Below are 22,361 nucleotides of genomic sequence, written 5' to 3' on the forward strand. Positions count from 1 at the left end.
AATATTCTTGATGGGTGGCAGCTAATGAGTGTCAGTGCAAATGGTGATTTCAACAGGAAGGGGCGCTGGCAGAGGCCTTACTGACTGGAGTACTGCACGGTGCTGTACTTTGTCACTCTTCTCCGGGAGGTGCTGGGGGATGCCATGCCCATTGCCTGGCCAACGTGACAGTCAGCACTGAGCATCTGACCAGCACTGCTCAGGCCACCCAGATTCCCCCCAGCCAGGCTTGTCCCCCCCAGGCTGCTCATCCCAGACCCTGACACTACCCTCTCGGTGACTACCACATTGTGGGCGTTCGATAACTCCGAGGGAATATTTATTAAGCTGCCTGGCATGCCAGAGGCAGGCCTGAACACCCTTTCTGTCACCACCACATTTGACCCATCTACCAAATCAGGAATGCTCAGAGAGGCTGGGAGCCGGGAGTTAGGTGCAATTACTCTTTCCGTGACGATAACGTTGGACCCATCTGTGAGGTCGGGGATATCTAGCATGCCACGCAAATCAGAGGCAGATGCAGGACCAACAACCCTTTCTGTTACAACAACGTTGGATGCACGGAGTGGGTCAACGCAAAGAGAGGGGGAGCCAGAGGTGTAGGTCTCGGTCACTGTCATGTTGCCATGGAGCAAAGGATCTGGCATTGGCCTTGGGGGCTGTATGGTTGACCCAGATGTGTAGGTGTTTTCAGTAACAACCGTTGTAGTGCTGACGGGAGGAGGCATAGGTGCACATCCATTGACAACAATGGTGGTTCCAGGTGGTGGGAGGTTTAGATCACTTTCAGGGTTGGGAAAGGTGACATTAACGCATGGCCAGGGCGGGTTGACATCAGGGAAAGGTTCGATCTCTTTACCCAGACAGATCTCGGCCAGGGTCTTAAATTTTGGTCCTAATGTGTCCAAATACGTTTCATCTGTATCTTCTCCAATAAAGCTGCAGCAACCCACAGAGCCGACAGGAGTACCGACTCCTTCATGATCATATATTAATAGGCAGTCATTTGCTGGCCGACCTTCATCTTCATCTGCATACACAAATGCTTTCTGTAGTTTGCAAAACAAGAAAAAATAAAAGAAGAAAAGAAGAACAGAGTGACTTTTCATCAGGTTTTTGAGTATGAAGACTCAAACCACAGTAAGGTTTTTCTGAACATGGTAAGGCCCAGTTGACTTGAAAAACAGGACATCAACAGGACAAATTAAATCAACATTTTTGTAACCTTGAAATAAGTTTTACCCAAACAGTACTGATTTTGTATTCTTGTTTCTGCCAACACTTAGCATCTCAAATTTAGTCTGTCATCAGTGGATCTGACTGTGAGGTGAAGGGAGAGACCAAAAGGGGTAGGGGAACAAATGTACTCTTTGGGCAGCAATATCCAAACAAAGCAGTAGGAAGAGGAGCAAAGCAGGATGGCGAGGGGAGCAGTGGAGAGACCAGGACAGAGGGTATGGGACAGAGGTTTGGTTGGACACAGCAGGGAAGGCTTGGTGAGCCCCGGGGGGAATCTATTTTGAGCAGGGTAAAAATCACTGATTTGGGATGGTGTTGGGGATGATGGGGTGGTCAGTGCAGAGACATCAGGCAGGAAAGAGGAGAATTTAAAGTGAGTATGGGATGAGGTTGGAGGAAGCATGGAAGGACAGAAGGGGAGGCCTGGGAGGGAGAGGCAGAGTAGGAGGAGTAATCTGTGGAGGCCCGTGGCTTGCAAACAATGACTATATACTGCTCCCAGCCTAAGCAGGGAGATTCCTGTCTTGGTGAAGTCCATGCTCAGGACCTCTGTCATGAAGACAGAGCTCAGGACTGCTCTGTTGTCTCCTCCACTGATTCTTGTTTAGATTTTGAAATGCAGCAATCCTGATATATTAATTGATATTTCGGAGACACATGCAATTATAATATTTATGCCTTACGGTTCATGCTAATTATGAAAATATATCCCATTAATTCATTAATCATGTAAATTCATAGCATTTTTTAGTCCTATATGTAAAGGCTAATTAATATGCTGCCAATTACAAAACTGCATATTTGTGTCACTTGCAGTTCATAAGTCTTTTAGGGAATAGAAATGGCAATAAAAATAAGGAGGAAAGAGAACTGGTGTTCACAGTTCTTTAAGGGTAAAAGTCACTTCATTAAACAAGCTGTAGAGGAAGTACCTGTGAACAATTTCACAAAGTTAATATCTATTTATACACTGAAAAAGGTGGCAAATATATAAACTTGGTGGCCACATGAAGCTGCAATAATTAAACTGCTTGCTACCCATACCTGCAGCGTGTCCATCAGTTTACAAAAAGGCTATTGAGCAATCAAATCTATGGTGGCAGCAGCTTAAAGTCAGTGCTACTAGTGCCATAGTTTTTCCCACTAGTGTAGTCAGCTTTGCTCACACCAGTTTTACATGATGGAAGTTTCAATTTAAGTGGAGTTATTTTGGATTTCCACCACATAACCTGGGGAGGAGAATCTAACAGTAGGCTTACAGATATAAAGCAAAGATCATCAGATAATTACCTCAGAGAAGTAGTTGTCTAAGAAGGCCATGTTAACCCCTCCTTCTCGATATTCTTTTATTGTTCCTCCAGCTGACCCTTTTGCTTCCCCTGTTCCAGAAATTCCTCCAGCTGTTCCGTAACCAGTACCAGTGCCATAGCCAACCCCTGTAGTTTCTTCAACACCAGAAGCTACTACTCCTCCTCCTCCTCCATACGTGTTTGTATATATGTCTGAAAACAGAAGAAAAGGTATCCTTCCTGTGCTTTGCGAAAACTTATGCAGATTTTTCCAGTTGTTTTTACAAATAGTACAATGACACTACTGAGTTTCTAAAGGTATTTTAGACTAAGTTCAGTCACCGATCCATGCACAGGTGCCAATATTGAAACTGCAGTAAAAATTAAGCATACATTAGCAGACATCTAAGACCTTGATTTTATTCCTGAGGCTAGGGAGCACATGCATATGTGCTTTACAAAATCAATGATTTACTTGTGTAACTGACTGGAGAGATTCATCTCTGATGTACATACATACTGTCATGGGATTTGCATTAGAAAATCAGGTAATGCTTATGGATAATTATGCAAATACATAAAGGATTATTTATGATCACATCGGGGTTAAAATTGTTTTGCCTTAATTTCTCTTCTAAATGAAATAGCTTTGTAACTCCTTTCACATTTTCTAGCCATTAGATTGTTAAGGGGGATTTGGGACAGTAACAATGGATCATAGTAACCACCAGTGTTCATAATGCAGAATGAAAATGTTATTTACAATAAAATATAAAGTCATAGTTACAGAATTTTGTCTTCTCCAGATTTCTTCATATGTGATAACAAGGCATGAATGGTCTTAAATATCAGCATGTAATATAATAAACCAATTGCTTACAGTAGTCTTGACTATGATTACATTAAGAAACATAGTCTAAATAATTTTGTTGTTTTCATTTAATCTCTTTTATAGAATTTGAACCAGGGACTTTCACCATAATGGTACTGAACAGTAGAAATAAAGTAAATCACAAAGGGGCAGAGTTCAGCTGGAGGCCTGTAGCCAGAGGTGTTCCCCAGGGGTCAGTACTGGGTCTGGTCTTGTTCAACTTATTCATCAATGACCCGGATGAAGGAACGGAGTATACCCTGAGCAAGGTTGCTGATGATATAAAACTGGGAGGAGTGGCTGATACCCCAGGAGGCTGCGCTGCTATTCAGCGAGGCCTGGACAGGCTGGAGAGTTGGGCAGAGAGGAGCCCAATGAAGCTCAATAAAGGCAAGTGTGAGGTCCTGCACCTGGGGAGGAACAACCCCACGCACCAGTACAGGCTGGGGGTGACCAACTGGGAGGCAGCTCTGTGGAGAGGGACCTGGGAGTCCTGGTGGACAGCAAGCTGGCCATGAGCCAGCAGTGTGCCCTGGTGGCCAAGAAGGTCAATGGTATCCTGGAGTGCATCAGGAGGAGAGTGGCTAGCAGGTGGAGGGAGGCTGTCCTCCCCCTCTGCTCTGCCCTGGTGAGGCCCCATCTGCAGTGCTGTGTCCAGTTCTGGGCTCCCCAGTTCAAGAGACAGGGAACTACTGGAGAGGGCCCAGCAGAGGGTTACAAAGATGATTAGGGAGATTAGGAAGCTGGAGTATCTCTCTGATGAGGAAAGGCTGAGAGAGCTGGGCCTGTTCAGACTCGAGAAGGCTGAGAGGGGGTCTTATCGATGCATATAAATATCTTGTGTGAATGTCAAGAGGATGGGGCCAGGCTCTTTTCAGTGGCACTCAGTGACAGGACAAGGGGCAATGGGCACAAACTGAAACACAAGATGTTCCACCTGAATGTGAGGAAGAACTTCTTTGCTTTGAGGGTGTCAGAGCAGTGGCACAGGCTGCCCAGAGAGGCTGTGGAGTCTCCTTCTCTGGAGACATTCAAAACACCTGGATGTGACTCTGTGCAACCTGCTTTAGGAGAACCTGCTTTAGCAGGGGGGTTGGACTAGATGATCTCCAGGGGTCCCTTCCAACCCTGGCCATTCTGTGATTCTAAACATGTGTAAGCCTGAAACTTTTCGTTTGTAATGGCAGCAGAACTTCCCTGAGAACAAAGACTCTTAATTCATGTTTACGCCTCAAAATGTTCTCTTTTATATTTTATCTTAAGAATGAGAAAATTTTTGAATAACCAACAGTCATCAGAGAAGTTGTTTTGTGAAGTGACAATTCTTCCTGTCAGAAGCTAGTGAAAATGGATCTGTACCAGCATCCTTCCTTCCTGTTGTGGAGTAAGGAAAAGGGGAAAAGAGAAAGTGGCACTGCACAGCATTACTTATTCTCTATGGCCATTAAGTTCCTGGGGAAAACTTATCTCAGAAGCATAAATTCATTGTACTATGTAGCAACTTTCTGACTAGTCTAGTTGCAGAAATGGTCAGTAATTAACTGGCTATTTGATAGGTCCTATTCTCCCTTGTAGGAAGCAGAGCCTGGAAAGTGGAAAGAACCGAACCTTTCATCACTGAGTTATGAAAGAAAATTTCCTTATTCTGTCCTTAAGATTGATTTCTACTAAAATTGGTGTCTTTATGTTGTCTTTACATTTACAAATGTTCCTCCATTTACTAGCTGGAATGATAAGAGAAGAAAAGAAAGAACTACCTGAGATTTGAAAGCCTTGGCAGATATTTCAAAATAAATTTAGTTTGCAGAAATGAATCTGCTCAAAGGCTCAAATGTCAGATCCTTTCCTGTGTTAATACTGGAATTCCTACTAGCAGCAGCTTGATGTCTGCAGATATAAGGTTGGAAGGGTTGGGTTATAGCTGCAAAACCACAGTGCTCCGTGCATCAGAAGACATAAAATTCTGCAAGATAGCTTTATAGCACATAGAAAATTTTAGGATCTGCTTACCAGAGGGTTCACCAAAATCACCTCCTGCAGCTGTTGTTGGGGCAAGAATGTGTGAGACATCCTGAAAGACAACATTTTGACCCCTTGAGTGATGAGTTTGAAATCCCCATATGAAGGCCAGGACTTTGTGAATCATGTTAAGAAATTAGCAGTCTAAATTGTTAATAATAGGTATTAATTACCATCCCCATTAAAAAAAAAAAAAAAGATGACTCCAAGGTTTTTTCATTGTCAATGTAAAAGGTGATCAGTGCAGATGGTTTGTGTTACCTTGTCCTACTTCGCACTGAAAAAAAACTTGCTAGTTTTTGTTTCAGCTGAGGGAATAGTAACACCAAACTGTTGGACCAAGCTAACTGAATACAAGTTAAACCACACAAATTTCATCTACAAATGTTAATTAAGAATCACCTTTCATATCTTCCTAGCAATGGTTGACAATGCCAGGCTTCTTTTAGAAGATGACACAGTGCTACAATCACTTTCATGCTTCTAGTCAAATACAGTCTTTTCTGTAAGTATGAGGTAGTACAGGTTTTAGAAACACAATATTACTGACCCGGTCTTCAGGCTGTGCACCTTCTATTCCCCATGGATGAATTGCTCCTTCTGTGCATTCAGGTACAGGTTCAAATCCAGTTCCAACTCCACCCACAGCACCGGGTCCACACCCACAACAGTCACTCATTGACATCAAAATTGGAATTACTGAACAGGAAAGAAACAGGAAAGAGGGATTTAGGACATCTCTTCCTCACAGGAATAGCTGCTTTTCCCAGGGGACAGGTGCTCAAGAACTTTTGAAAATATGTCTTTTAAAATGCTTCAAACCAAGCAGCCTGCATGTCTAGCTTTCAGAATAATTTTGGAAATTTATGTATTATGAAATTCAGAATAATTTGCACCTTCAGTTGCAGCAGAGCAATGCGGGGGTGGAGTAGGGCTGTTACTCCAAATTTATGCCTATACACCTGGGAACAGACTTTGATCTATCTCAGCTGAATGAATCTAAGTTGCATACATATGAAAATTGAACAAACAGAACCAGTTTTGCTATGTATAGCATTCAGTGATATTCATTCTTGATATATAAACATACATTTGTCTCTTCATATATTGTAATTGAAAAGAAATACACATTAGTAATAATAGAGATATGAGAATCAGTGGAGGGATATTCATCTGACTACAGTGATCTTTGGCTGAGGCTCCAGTTGCATTTTTCACATCACATATACATAATGCTTGATTTGCAAAACAATAGAGGCAAACCCCAGTTTTAACAAATGATTACATAGAGTGACTCAGGTTTCCCAGTGTGCTTAGTATTATGCTTAGTTGTTTCAAGAACTCAGTGTTGGAAATCGCTGAATGTTTTAAACGCCAACATTGAAAACATTGCTCATTTTGGAAAGGCACTGCAATATTAATTCTGGCTGTCTTTAGGTCCTTGACCTAGATGGCTAAGTTAGTAACCTTGGATCACTGCAGAGGGAGTGGAGAGAGACAGTTGCCTTCACCAGACGAAGTAGATCATCTAAAACTCTCAGTTTAACATCAAAGTAAACTAAAAAGGGGAAAGGGTTATACAGTGTACAAAGCGCTGCCTTACACTGCATGACTGAGGACATATTTACTCCAGATTACCAACTAGAAGAGATTTCAAAAGGCAGAAACATTAACCACCTAGGAACTACAAATAAAACAGCCTTTTGCAGCTTCAAAATTTTGTGTTTGTTGATTCCTGCTAATCAAAGATCACACACATGCACATTCTCCGCCCCCCCTTCCCCCCCCCCCCCCCCCCCCCCCCCCCCCCCGCAAAACTCAGGAGAAAAATAATTTTCCTCTGGTTTTGTAGTCAGTAATTCTGCACTGGGAAATTTTAGATGTTGATTGCTTGAAGCCCAGGACATGAAATAAAGACAATCACATCTGATTGTGGTGGTCTGAGAAGAAATTTTTTGCACAAAGTTGTCCTTATCCCTGAAACTCATATTTCTTCAAAAGTAATAGGACATGAATAAATGATCTGTTTTGATCTTGTTATCTCAAATGCTACTTATTTTGAATAGATGTAATTTTTTGGCAGCAATAGCCAAAAGGTTCAAAATTTAAGATTATTGTATTTATTGTTCTACTACTGAAATCTGCCTTTGAGTTTAAAGGAAGCTTGTTCTTTACATCTTTTCATACCCAGCTTGGAGCTGATACTTGTCCATTTCTTCTGCTAATGTAACAGAAGTACAAATTGCAAAGTGCAAGTTGTAAGTGACAGGGACAGCTCTTGCTTACTAAATATTTTTATCTTGTCTGATGGTTTGAGAACTGGATAACACCTTAGGAAAAAAATCTTAGGAAGCCAATAGTTATTATGAATGAAATATGTATAGAAATATGTAGAATATAAAATATGTAGAAATTCTTATAATTTAGACTTTTTTTTCTCTGTCAAATGCCCCATGGGAGCCAACAGGTTAACAACCAACCAGAAAAGTCACCTTACTTTAGAAGAATTAAAAAAATAAACTTATTAGAAAATTAATAAAATTCTTTTCTTAGTTTTATACTTACAAACAAATATTAATCCACCAAGAAACATCAAGCCGATGGCAGCACCACTAAGTGTGGTAGTAGATGGCAAAGCTCTGCCATAATTTCCACCTTCGTTATAACCATAATCAGTGGCTGCAGTAACTCCTTCATCAACACCACCGTATCCATCAGTGTAAACCTGCCAGTCTGTGTGGTCTTCAAATTCTTTTCCTCCAGGTCCAGACGGACCCATACCACCACTTTCTTGTCCTGTTCCTCCTCCACCTATTTGGCTTCCTGTTCCACCAGCAGCACCACCGCCACCAGCAGCACCGCCACCACCGCCAGCAGCACCGCCGCCACCGCCAGCACCACCACCACCTCCAGCAGCACCACCGCCACTGGCACCACCACCAATGATAATTATTTTTGTGGCCCCACTGGTGCAGTAATTACGACTATCACACTGACAAGCTTGCACGGGAATTATATGTGGTTTAGGGCAGCGTCGGCCTTGGTTATCTCTTACGCTGACATAGATCCTATAAACGTAGAAGTCAATGTTCTGACCCACTAGTTCTGCAGAGGAAGCTTTGGGAAGAAAAAAAAATTAGATTAAGGTATAGACTACAAATCCTGTACAAATCTAGAATTTTTTAAAGTAATATTCATCAAACAGAATGAAGAGTAAGATCCCCATCCTGAGATCTTCAGTTACTTTATGCCTCTACAGTACTTATTCTAAGCTGAAACTTACAATGCTCATCTGTGCTAGTTTTTTCTTTTGGAAAACCTAAGCCAGGTCAGTCTAGTCATCACTTTTTAACCTGAGGAATATAAAAGGGGCAAATGCACTTTTTAATAAAATGTAGGTTAATTTACCATTTATTGATCTGATAATCCATGTGGTTTGAGGTTCACCGTGTATGCTGAATGTAAAGGGGGCACCATATGCAGCACCGTCCATACCCTTTGCTGTGATAACCACTGATGGGGAATGCATACATATTTTTCTTAATTCAGTATTAATAGTTGGGCAATTGTTATTGGTGTCTTGTATTGAAAGCACAATGGTGCCAGTAGCAGTATATCGAGGAACACCTGTAAAAAGAAGATATTTTTCATCAGGAGGGAATATTCATAGTATAAATAATGCAGTTCAGGTGGGAAAACTGGAAAGAGGAAAAAACATTGAGAGAAATCTGGAACAAAGATACTGTTTCAGAAAACTTAATCTCTTTTCTTACCTCTGGTGATAGCCAGAACCTCTGCTTTGTACTGCCCATTGATTACATAGATTGATTCCCGGTTAATTACTTTGTTCAGTGTGATTTCACCAGTGTTTTGATTGATTCTGAACCAGGCACCTGGATCACGTCCTATACTATATCTGTGTTTGGTGAAGAAAAAATACTCAGCATTATGTTATGAATATGTGTATTAAATATTCATTTTGCAAATAATATTTGCCTCTGGAATATTTTTCTTTAGGCTGTGCTAGGTTCTATTGAATTTCACCCTCTTCAAGCAAAATTCCTCTATACTTCAAAAGATGTAGACCAGAAAAATAATTAGGAAGAAAGTAAATGTGCAGAAGTCCATTATATTTGAAAGTGGTATTACAGGCTAAAAGTAAAAACTTTCTGGACCCTGTAAACCTTTACTAGAATCCCTGTTGAACTTTGTCAGCAGTTAAATCTACAGCTTTCCCTACACATTTTTCTGATTGTATTTGCTAACATATTCCTCTGTTTTAAGAAAAATTGTCAAACCTTTGTAAATTGCATGTCTTTATTTCTACATACATTAAAAAGCAAATTATAGTTCCATTAATTGTCACTAATTTGAGGAGAAATAAATGTCTATTTTTGTAATTTTTTTTTTTTTTACTATTGAATGAGCTGGTAGTGACCTTCTGTTCTGATTGTATAATATTGACTATTATTGGGGTTTTCTTCTTGCTTTTTTGAGATGCCAAAAAATTCCCTATTTGTAGCGAACTTTTCAGGAAAAAAATATTCTTAGGTTGGGTTAGAAAAAAAATCTGTTCTGATTTATTTAAGTTACAGCCTGTTAGAAAAATGGTATTTTCTTTGTCTTTTGCACAAGGCTAAGGAAAGTAGGTCACAAAACAAAAGCAATCATAGCATAAAAATGGGTTGAAGAATATACTATTCTTTTGCTATTTTATTCTATTGCTAAACTATTAAATTTTTAAAGTCTTTTTTTTTAAAGCACCCTTTAAAATACCTACTCCTCTTTCCACTGAAATCTCAAAATAATTATTTCATCCAGGGAGTTAAGCAGAGCAGAGCTTACACAACATTTGACGCAATAGCTCCGGTGTCCTCATCAAGGGCTGTGTATGTTCCCACAACATAATTCACTCTTGTGCTTTCTGATACAGGAAACACAATTGAAGACGGATGAAATCTTGGTGGTTCAATCATATTTTTTACTTCTATTGTAAGGGGTGTTCCAGTGATTTGGTATTCATGTGCAACGGAGTGGTGGAAGGCAGCTACGTTCCTGACACCAATAATCAGTGAGTGAGTTTGGAGTTGTTCATAATTCAGTTCCTAAAAGATAAACCACAGACAACTAGATAATAAAAGTCCCTTTAATTTTATTTAAATATTTTCTATTTTAAATGGTTGAGTGACAGTGTTTTTACTGCTCATTTAATTTTGTTAAAAATTTATTAAAACTATTTAAAGATTTTTATTATTTCAACAGTCGAATCACAATATTTATCCATACCTTAATTACTCTAAGGATTCCTTGATTTGTAGCTCGATCTGTAACAATTTCAAAACAGTTATCTTCATTACCAGATATGAAGAAAAACTCTGCTAACCAATTGTCTGTAAACTCTTCATCAGCATCCAGAGCTTGTATTCGTAGTAGTTCTGAACTGAGTGAATTTTCTGAAATACTTGCTGAAAACTGGAACGACAGATAAATACCTATTAGCAAACACTAAAACATGGAATGTGAGGAAAATGGAGCTGACTGCAGAGATTCTTTTGAAGGATGTCCTGCCCAAGTTGAAGTCAATTTAATAAAAATAATGTGTTCTGGGTAAATTGTGATTCATTCTCAGTGCAGACCCAAAGAGTTGTATCACCCTCAAGTGTTTGCAGAGGCATCTTAGAGGAGATGGATTTGTGCTTTCGATAAGAAAAGATCATACAAAGACTGGATTAACCTACGTAATGTAGCTCTATTGCATGGGTCTGGATACCTGAGTGACTGTATTTCTCTGAATACCGAGAAGTCAGCATTAGGAATGACTTCACGGAATACAAAAAGAATTGATGTGTATGTTAATCAGAACTGGTGTGCAAGCAACGGCTTGGATTTTGAGCACACTTCAAGGAAGCACGACTGTTAATCCAGTGGAGCATTCAAATGTGAAAGTGCTCTACAGGTTAGTAAGGGCTCTGTTATCATCTGGGTTTTTGAACAAGGTTTTAAAACAGTGGTGTTGGTTTTGGTACTAAAAACTTACAGAGCTTTGAGCAAGAGTTGGGAAGTTGTCATTGACATCAATAACTTTAACATTACAGCTACATAGGGATGATATTCCATCTGCAGCTCCATCCCGGTCTGACGCCTTCACAACAAGAGTGTAGCTACTATGTTGCTGTCACAGAAACAGAAGTGAGTGTGTTAGAAGGACCACCTGTACATCTCAAATTATTATAAATACTCATGCCTTGCTACTGTTTCCTAATGCAGGAATTTGCCTTAGACATTCTAGTGTAACACACAGAAAAAATGAATCCCTCCTTTAATTTTTGTAAACCCCATGAAATTTCTCCCCACCCCCCCCCTCCGCTCCACCCACCCTCACCCCCCATAACACATATACACCACAACATCATGTTATTTAACTTTAGGAAGGGAAATGTTACCTCTCTGTCCAGATAATTTGCAAGATGGAGTTCTCCAGTATATTTATTCATAATGAACATGGGTGGACCTGAAGGTTCCTGACTCTCTATCTTAAAGGCAATTTTAGAATTCAAGTGATTAGGTTCATCTGCATCTGTTGCAATTATTTTCATCACAAGTGTATCTAAGAATAAAAATTAATGATTATTAATAAAAAAACAAATCAGAAAATCTGCTTTGTTCCTGCAAACAACTCATCCAGACAATGCTAAAACTTGGTATATAAAAATGATAGAATGCTATCTATGCACTGACATTTACAAGGAGAAAACAAAAGTTTAATTTTGTAGTACTGATTCTGGCTGAATGATAATGATTCTAAAATGCATTACAAATTAAGATCAGATGGAGTAATGCAGATTTTCACTGAACTTCTTTAAGGAACCATAGGGACTACGTAAAAACAGTACATACTGAGCTTGTAGACATTAATTTAAGAATTCTCCAAAGTTTTAAGTGAGAATTTCTAGAAAGTAGATGAGGGTTAGGCAGTATTGCTTCAGTGCTATTTGCATGTCCAATATTGGCTGCTGTACTTTTGGTAAGAAGAACTATTTTAGTGGTTTAAGTAAGGGTTTATTTAGTAATATTCTACTGCAGATGCAATACTCAGGCTACAAATACAAATATTTGAAATAGAAAAAACAGGAAACCCCCTATATTTTATATACCCTTAAAGGAAGTAAGTGTAGGTGTAATGTTATTTTTTTTTAATGAGGAGAAATTAACTGCATTATTTTAAATTTTCACATTGGAAAGAATTTGCATGACGGTATGTTTAGAAACTGGAACATTCAACGTTCATGTGTGGGAGGGAAGGGAGAAGGAAGCATTGCTGCTTGATTTTAGGCAATGAGCTTGGGCCCTGGCTCGAATAGCACTTCAAGAGGCATCTGCCCCCTTCTCTGGAGTATCTCTGGCCAATATATGTAACTGCCTAAGAAAAAGCAGAATGAGCACCCCAGGTTTATAATAACTGTATTCTGGGAGCTTCACTAACTATACGATAATAGGCATAACAAAGTTACTTACTGTCCATACTGCTTTCCTCAATAGATCCTGTAAATACAGTTTGTGCAAATATAGGAGGGTTATCATTTATATCCAGAACTCTGACTCGAAGTTCAAGAGGTGGTTCCAAATCTACACCCGTCACTGAGTGTTTAGCAAAGCAACGTATCTAGACAAAGAGATTTACTGTTTTAAAACCAAAGGTGAAGTAGAGGAAAGTAACAATCTGAAATGAATTTGCCACCTCCTGCTCTCCCTGCCCCACCCTGGATCCATCATTATAAAGGTAAAATGGGAGTACTTACAACAAATACTGGGGTTACTTCCCTATCCACTACTGATGTTATATTAATTTCTCCAGTTCTTGGGTTAACAACAAATATTCCATAGGGGGCACGATCAATTCCAGCTCCAGAGATGCTGTATGTGATTGGATGGTTTTCTTCACAATCTGATCGGATCTACAACAATAGACAACAGTATGCCAGATTACTGAGGACACCTTCAGGACTTTTTCCCCTATTATTAGTTCCTGTAAAAAAATCTATATAATTTCAGATTCTAAACCACCTATCACAAGGTTCAGCTGACAGAACCAGTGGAAGGATGTTCTACAAAACAGTCAGCCTGGAGATTCATCTCCCCTTAAGTGCTGGATGGGCTTTCTATTTCTCTTAAATATTCTGGCAGGGAAGTGGAGAGTGAAACTTCCAAGAATACCAGAGTGTGTCTGGACCTCAGTAAGGGTACGGTCATGACAAGGGGACATCTTTGCTCTGTTGCCCACAGAAATCATACACTATCCTTGAACTTCTGCTCAGGGGTTTCTCAGGGTGAGAAAGGAAAGGAAAAATATTGTGATCTAGTATATAGATGATGCACATGAAGAAACTATGTTGGAGCTGTCCAGGAAGTAGACTGATGGCAATGTTCTAGGAAGCCTTTGGTCACTCCTCAGCAGCCATGTGGGTTCACCTTATGACACTGTCTCAGCAGAGCTGGAAATATTGCATCATCTTTCTTTTATTCTACATACCTTGCTTTGACTACTCTTAAGCAAATATACTTTTAAATTTCTCTCCTTTTATCAGCCTGTCTGTAGAAAAATTTCCTTGCCAGTGAACACTTTTGGTTTTCTTTGTACTTACTCTGGCAATTGGATTCCTTTTAGAATTATCTTCTCCTTCTCTACAAGCTGCAGCAAATTTGATCCATTCACGTTTTTGTCTTCTGAAGGTTTTCCATCTTGCCATTCCATTTTCATCCCATTCTTTCACCTTTGACAGAGAGTTCCAGCATAGTATGACAGGTAACCTCAATCCATTTTAAATTAACACAGACATTTAGATTTTTCAACAATACAGAGAAAAGGGATTTTTATAAATCATGGGCTTTTTTATGTCAGTGAGTGCCAAAACTCGAAGACTGTAGGTGTTAACTTTAAAATTATTCCTGTGTAGGAAACACTCATTTATATTCAAGAGAGTATCTCTTGAGAGGGTGAGCAGGTTATTACCTGCAACTTTTTAATATTTAAAAACATTTTCAATCTTCAAGTTCAGAAATGTCTTAGTTCAGTACTTTCCATTTCATTTTGGCATTGTTACATTCAATTTAATCGGAAAATCAGTTTCTAAAGAAATATATATTACCTCTACATGAAATCCTGTGCTGAAATCCAAGAGTACCTACAAAAAAACAATGAGAAGATTGGCATACAAAAATTCAGGGCAAAATGCAGTAAGTAAAAGCCAACTGTCTTACATTGCTATACTGCAGGACTGGAGCAGTTCTTTTTCTCAAGTTTATTGCAATAGCCTATCTAGACAATAGCTACAGGATTTTCACAGATGACTTTGTGCAATTCATTCTTTTCTATATCCATCATCTGAATTCCTTGACAGTTAACACCTTGAAAATTAATACTGTCTTTCAAGGCAGAACTGAGTTTGAATGATGTGCTATAGCAAATTTCAAGTTATACCTACCTCAGAATACAGCTTTCACACAGATTTTTAGGTTGTAACACCTCAGCTGAAGAGAGAAGTTGTTGCAAAGGTTGTTCTTAAAAAGTAAGTCTAGGAAACTAGAAAAGGAGTATTTATTTATTCTAAAGAAGTTATTCTTTTTTTTTTTTTCTCCTCATTTCAAAGGTCCACAGGACACCTGAAGTACTTAACTATGTAGTTTAACATAAAGGAATGAAATTATTTTCTTGAAACTTCCCACTGAGCTTGAAGAGATTCAATGTAATATGGAAAGCCAATTGCAGTCATCAGGCAGATTTCCCTGGAGTGCAGTGGGCTTTGATTTCAGATATAACTATGCAACCAAAGTCTTTAGTAAATAAAGGTGGCAAGATCAGATGCAATATTCAATTACTTTAAAATTAAAATTAAAATAATAGAGAATCCTCGACTTCTTGATTAGCACAGTTTAAAAGAAGGCACAGTTGAATTAACCTTGTTCCGAAATAAGGTGTGAAAATGAAGTTCAGTTGGTGAATGTACCTCTTCAGAGCATCTCTTTTGGGTTTAGGACCTGCCTCTGCTCTCTCCAGATGGTAAAGGGTGAAAAGTATGGGATTTTCAGGACTGGATGCTTGTTTCACTCATCATTGGGAAAACCAAAATATCCAGGTGACTCAAAAAGCATTGCAAAGTTTCTCTTTTCTCACCAAATGTGGTTAACAGCTGTAGTTACCATTTTCCCACTTCCCTTATAATTTCCCAGTACTGCTCAATAGCAATTTTTTTGTTTTATCTGGTGGGTTTTGTGTCAGTTACACTTGGATAAAATTTCTCACAATCTTTTTCATTATAATAGCTTTACCTCATGGGACTTTCCTCACTTCAAATTTATTGCATTGCTCTGTCAAGGCTAGAAGATGGGCGTAGACTTTTTTCCACTTAATGTTAAAACAACTGCTTACATGCAACAGATGAGTGAACAGCAGCTTCACCTGCCTTTTCCCATTTCCCCACTGTGGTGGTACCTCTTGCTCCCATCCCCTGGGCCATGCTGTGATCTCAGGATTCCCCGTTAGGCTGTAATGACTTAACCTAAGCCACTCGTTTGTGGCACCAATTTACCTGTATGCTGTCAGAGGTCCACCATCTGTCATTTACAAAGCAATGTCTCCAATGATCTCATCTTGCCTAGAACATTCCCTGAGACCTTGGCACACAATGGCTGCCCCAGTCTGCTTCTGAAGGAGGGAGTTTAGACTGTGGATTTGTCCACTTGGTGTAAATATACCTGGAAATTTATGAGACTATTCATGGAGTAAGAATTTTTTTTCTTGTTTCTTTGAGTAAGCTGTTGATATAAATGTTTAAGAAAAGTATGCTCCAGGAAAATCATTAAAGTATGTTCATATTGTGCTAAAAGCATCAATACACATTTTAATCTGAGTTTATGTCTTGGTAACTATTTAAAACCTCAGCTGCAGAATGGGGTACAAATATATGTGCAGCCATTACCTCAGAGAAGGAACAACATCCTACTCCACTTAAGCTGCAGATTTCCCCCCCAGTGGGAGCTCAGGCCTGTCCTTTTATGATCCCCCTTGGAGCTTGGGAAAACATGGGAGAATAGAAGGGGCAGATTCCGCCCTCACCAGAGAGCCTGACTGATAAACCCACCAGAAATAGCACAGATTCAACATCTCTTATCAGTTGATCCCAAGAGCAGAACAGAGCCTTCTGTGGCAAGTGTGGTGAAATCCTCTCCACCCTTAGGCCGGATCCCTTCTGGCATGTAAGCAATTGTCTTGACCCAGAAAAGCGTGGGTACACACCTCCCAGTGCAGTGTTAGTGAATCTTGTCTACTGCCTGCATCCCGTGGCCTGTCCTGTTATTTAACAGTGAGGCCAGTACCTCACACCCAGCCCCATCGCGCTCACACTCAGCAGGCCTGACCGAAAAACTGTATTGAGTATCTCTGAAATAAGAATTATTTCTTATAATTCTTACAAGAATTCTGTTCTTTAAGAACATGAATATTCATAAACCACTTGATTTCAGCCTATAAGGAGTTCTGTTTTCAAGCAGTGAATAATACACATTCTACACTGGAATTTCACCCTCTGTTTCTGAGCACCAATAATGGGAATGTCAGGAATTTGTTCATCCGTAGTGCTGGGGATTGTAAATTTAGGACCCATATTTCCACATTTGTCCCGCACTGACTAAGGAAAACCCATTTTGTTCCGTGTTGCTAGTGGGAGATCTGGAAAGAAGTCTCGATGGTTTTGAATCCGAGTCCTTAGTACAGTTTGTGTTATCATTTGAAAAGGTTGTTCTGATGAACTTGATGTCAACACTTGGTATGTTTTTCTTAGTTAATGATGCCAAAGTTGTCTAGTTCACCAGCTAAACCTCAACAATTCTGGATTGACAACTATCCAGGGAAGAAAGTTCCTCTGCCTCCCCACCTAATGTTTTCTGGTTCTCCACTATCACCAGCAGTTAGAAAGAAGGTTTCCCCCACTCCAATTGTCTATTTCTAATGTGTCTCTCTGCAATGCAAACAAGGCAAACTTTTTTTTTAGTGCTATTTCCAGCAAAGAAGTAGTCTCCTAGCAGCTAACTCCAGCATACCTCTAGGCAGTGAACAAATTTCCCTTCTAAACTAGTAACAGGGTACAGTACCTCGCACAGATTCAGTGGCTAATGATAATGAAAGTAATAGGAGCCACTGGAATATGTGGGATGCATCCTGAGGACCTTGGGGTAAGCAAGCTGATCAGGATGATGTCAAGATTTGCTGTTCTGTTTTCTCTGAGAGACTGTGAAAAAACAGAAACTCTGCAGAGAAGCTAGAGGCTCATTGCACAAGCTGTTTCTGGTTGGGGCTGGGAGAGGTGCAGGCAGGAAACATGTTTATGGTAACTGTCATTTGCAGAGTGGCCTGTCTGAGAGCTTGTCTTGTTGTGATGATACAAAGCCTGAACCTTGTGTCCAAAATGACTCCTTAGAGTCACACTGGCGTTATTCTGGATTTATTCTGATGCAACTGGGAACAGAATTAGGCCCATAGGATGTGAATGGTTCTTTGCACCTTCAAAGCCATTTACAAACAAGAATTAACTAATCATTAATTGACTGCCAAGCAATATTATACGCAATTATGGAATCCTCCCTCCTCCACCTACTCAAATCTAAATGACTGAACACGCCTTTTAACATCTTCCCAGCATTATTCATATTGGATCTTCTTCTCTCTCTTTGAAGTCAACAGCGGTATTGTTATTGGCCTGGATGGGAGGAGTGCTGAGAACTCACACATATTGTATTAGTCATCAAGCCGCCATGATAGCTCTGGTTGTGTCAGCGTTTTGGGACTTTTACACCTTTCTTACTCAGCCAAAGCTCTGACTAGTAAAGAGTTGAAATAACGAGCCTTTCCCTTTATTCATTCTGCATCTCTTTAAAAAATGATAAATGAAATGATGAGAAGCAGAGTTGAAACATAAGACAAACCCTCACATTTTAAAAAGAAGCCATTTGATCACTTTAAAATTGAAACATGAATGTGTTTTTGTCTATACTTTCCATTTTTATAGGTCACTAATGAATGTGCTTCTTCCAATTTAAAGGAGAAGTTTTCAGGATGATTTTTCTGGCATTTTGTTTTCTGATTCTAAGGTATTTCTACTGCTTTTTCTGTTAGGAACTGACACCAATATTTTGTATTGCACCCAGGATGGAGAATCCATTGCTATTTCAGCAGAAGTATGACAATGTTCATGTCAGTCGGAAGAGTATATTCCAAAGTTTTACTTATTTTAAAATGTGTTTATTCAGAGAACTGACCACTTTGGGAAAGTTTCCACTGAGATTGTTTCATTTCTGCATAGTCATACAGATATAGTGAATTTCCATACAGTAACTGAGCTTAACCATTAGAAAAATATACAGAAAAGCAATTTCATACAGGGTGTATGCCATTACCATTCAAATTTGAGTTTTTCAAATTAGTCATGCTAAGTCTCCTTAATAAATCTCCTCAGTAAAACTCAATTTCTAGTACGGCTTAGAGTACTCTAGCTGCAAATGCATGTTTGCTTAGGGATCATTTTCACTTAGAACTGCAGACTTAACCTAATCTTAAGTGATAATTCCTGGATGTGGAATTGCTTTAGTCTCTATTTCTACAACAAAATTCTTTGGCTGAAGAGCCTATAGGTTCTGACTACATCCTGGCAGATGCTTTACATGCATATGCAAGGAGAGGATTTGGCCCCTTAATATTTTATGTGCAACCAAGTTATGAGTAGGAGGTGTAACCATAGCCTAACAACTGGGGGGAGGGGGGCGGGGGGGAGGCGGGAAACGGCATAGATAACACATGGGAAAATGTAGCCAGACAAAAGTGCATATAAGTGATGTGGTGAATTTAAAATTATTTGCTGTCACATGATAGCTGGCAGGAGAAGAGTCATACCTGATCAAACAGGTTATTTCCATAAAACGTGTCTGTGCAAGTATCACAAACAGAACTCCCTTACTCATGAGAATAATGCCTTTGAAGTCACGTGATCAAGGGTTGCAGAATCAGTGCCACCGATGGTGAAATGCATATAGAAAATTATTTGTTTCAGGGCTCTAAGTGGTGTTTTTTGAAAGTGTAATAGTGTACTAAAATGGGTATAACTCCACAGCAATTTTTTTTGGTACAACTTATTAACAACATACTGACCAGACACACCATTCAGACAGGTGATCTTCATGAAAGATTGAGCTGAAAACCAAGACTTTTTTTCAGGATACACTAACATTGGATACATAATTTATAATTTGTTTAATCTCTACTGTTTGTCAGCTTTCTTCAAAGTGCTGAAAGACGCTACTAAGCTGTACAGGCCACCATGAACACTGCTGTGCAGAAGAACGCATAATAAGAACAACATTTGTTTCCTCTGGGTAATAAAAGTTCAAATATTTGATAGTCATCAAAACATAATGGCAGTTTTCACAGTTGCTCCTATTTTCTGAGAACAAATATCCTTCATCAGTCACAAGTGTAAGGATAATATACTGAAAGAATGAAAATGGCTCCAGAGTTGCCGAGACAAGTAAAGCAGTAAAATCTCTTTTGAATAGGCAGATCTTAGATACAGTACAGTCAAATTTTTTTTGAACTTCGACACATCAGGAGTATGCATCACCAGGTAATTGAGTAAAATTAGTCACTAATGCTAGATGAAAATCCAGAAGCGTTAGAGTGATGTACAACAGGCCAATCTCAGAAACCTCTGCACTGAGGTCTCTAAGCAAGCAGAAACTCATCCAAATTGTAACTTGCTTTTGCCAAGTTTTATTGTTTGCTTGGCAGCTGCCCTGTGCTGGTTAGTTCTACTTTACCGACTGCAGAGCTGTCACCTAAAATTAATGGATTATCTTTTCAAAGTAAGTCTTAGGATTTCATGTTGTGTAACAACAAACACTTTTTCCCTAACTATAACATTCCTAGAGGGGTCAGTAATGGGAAGTTAACAAACATTTACGCTTACTAATACATTGTGTAAAACAAAAGCCACAGAAGTACATAACTGTAGTAGAAATCTTACTCTTTTCAATCTTCAGGGCCTTAAACTTCTACCTAATTTCAGAAGAGCAGCACAGACAAGTACAAATAATCCACACAAAAATCATACTGCAGGAGTAGAAGGGCCTTCATTATTTAAGTCCTTTTTGAGTATTCATGTGCTTTGATGAACACACTATACAGCTATGCAGCTTGACCATAGCCACAACTTTCTTTTTACAGTGAGAAAAACAAACCTGAAGAGCGACACTTTCATCTGCGTTCACCTGACCAGCACATGGCAGCTCAGGCACTAATGCATTACAAGGCAGGAATTCTTTGTAAATGTGAAATAACAGGCAAAGTCTTGACTTTTACTCAGCTAAGGTCTTCATTAGATTTCACGCTTTTCTTTTGAATATAGCTATAGGATTTAGTCAGCTCCGAAGTGCTCTTTCTAGTCAGTTTAAAAAAAGACATAGGCTTTTCATATTCCCTCAACTGATAAAAAAAATAAAGACATAGAACCAAATGATATACAGTCAAGTTATTAGGATTTTTATAAATATAATACTTTTATTAATAATAGTGACTCCTTTAATAGTAGCCACAGACAACATTCACCTGAAGACTCATGGATTAAACATCAAAAGTCCCATATTGAACATCAACAGACTGCAGAAAATCAAAATCAAAAGAAACATTTCTCAGCATGTAATGAAAATTAAATTATTTGCATAGAATCTTCAGAAGTGTAGTTTAAAATAAGCACAGCTTTGCTTTTTATGCTAAATTTCACAAGAGTTTTTTGGACGGTAGTTTACACCGTAAAACGTATAGGTTTGCTGAGGAAGACTCAACTGGCATAATCATAGAGTTTACAAAAATTGTTTTAAAATCTGACTTACCAATACAAGGAACAGAAAAGCAGCCGTTTGGTGAGGGAGCCAATCCATGGCATCTGAGTTCTTGGATACAAGTCCAACTGTGTTATGGTTACAAGCCTGTTCCTTTTCCCCTCCCCCCCCCCAACTCTGGTGTCTATTTTAAAAGACACTCGGTAGATGTCCTTATACTCAGCCCTTCAAGGTGTCTCTGCCTCCCTCTGAGGGAAGCACTGAAGATGCTGTATAACAGAGTGTCTTTCCCCACCCCAAAATCCTGGGCTGGTCTCATCTGAAATGCTTGACAACATCATTATTGCTTGCAGGTAAAAACTGAGACACACCTTAATTCTTACTGCACTGAAACCCTTTGTTGGATACGAAAGGGTACGTTTTAAATACAGAAGGCAAGCTTTGCTGAGAAGATACCGAGTGATTTATAAATTACTCACAACATAAGGAACCATTAAAATGGTAACTTATCATTGCTTTGAATGCAATTACCAGTTTTCTCCTTGGACTAAGTATAATAGACGAGCTAAATGAATATTACCGTAAAGAATATGGATTTTAAGAAATGATTACTTTGAATTCAAATGTAAGTCTATTTGTTTACTTCCAGGCGTGAAGAGGTCAGTTCCATGCACATTGTTCACAGAAGTGCAGCTCTCAGAGCAGAATGGGATTGTCATTAAAGAGGTAACATATTAATTTGTTGCAAAAAATAGTGTTTTATTCATTAGGCTACAAGAATATCTGATGCATAGGAAGGAGAGTTTCTGCTTTGACCAACTGCAAAGCTTCCTTATGCCATACCTTTCCCTTCCTATGGGTTGTGCTCTTGCTGACACGGTGAAGAGGCACATGTACACATGTGTTGTGCCAGAGAAACTGGAGAACTGCTTAAAATAACAGATAGTGGAGGCAAGGGAGGATGTGCTGCACAGCTCACTTCTGGCCTCATTTTGGATGGCATGGGCACAAATATATGAGGGACAGAGAAATCAAAGAGGATTCCCCACTTTGCTCAGCAA

The 22,361-nt window shown here is 39.3% G+C and overlaps 1 protein-coding gene across 1 annotated transcript; it reads right to left on the minus strand.

Annotated features, from left to right (window-relative positions):
• Positions 1–67: 67 nt before the first annotated feature.
• On the minus strand, positions 68–21,399 carry LOC130146761 (desmoglein-1-like). Its single transcript, XM_056333256.1, has 16 exons — positions 21,352–21,399; positions 14,565–14,600; positions 14,061–14,189; positions 13,218–13,373; positions 12,934–13,081; positions 11,862–12,025; positions 11,456–11,590; positions 10,705–10,890; positions 10,264–10,523; positions 9,192–9,334; positions 8,827–9,045; positions 7,984–8,535; positions 5,969–6,117; positions 5,410–5,470; positions 2,530–2,741; positions 68–1,049 (listed from the first exon to the last, which is right to left on the minus strand). The coding sequence occupies exons 1-16, from the start codon at positions 21,397–21,399 to the stop codon at positions 78–80; spliced, it is 3,570 nt and encodes a 1,189-aa protein (XP_056189231.1). The 3' UTR covers positions 68–77.
• Positions 21,400–22,361: the final 962 nt, after the last annotated feature.

The sequence above is a fragment of the Falco biarmicus genome, chromosome 3 (assembly GCF_023638135.1).
Source record: "Falco biarmicus isolate bFalBia1 chromosome 3, bFalBia1.pri, whole genome shotgun sequence".
NCBI lineage: Eukaryota > Metazoa > Chordata > Aves > Falconiformes > Falconidae > Falco > Falco biarmicus.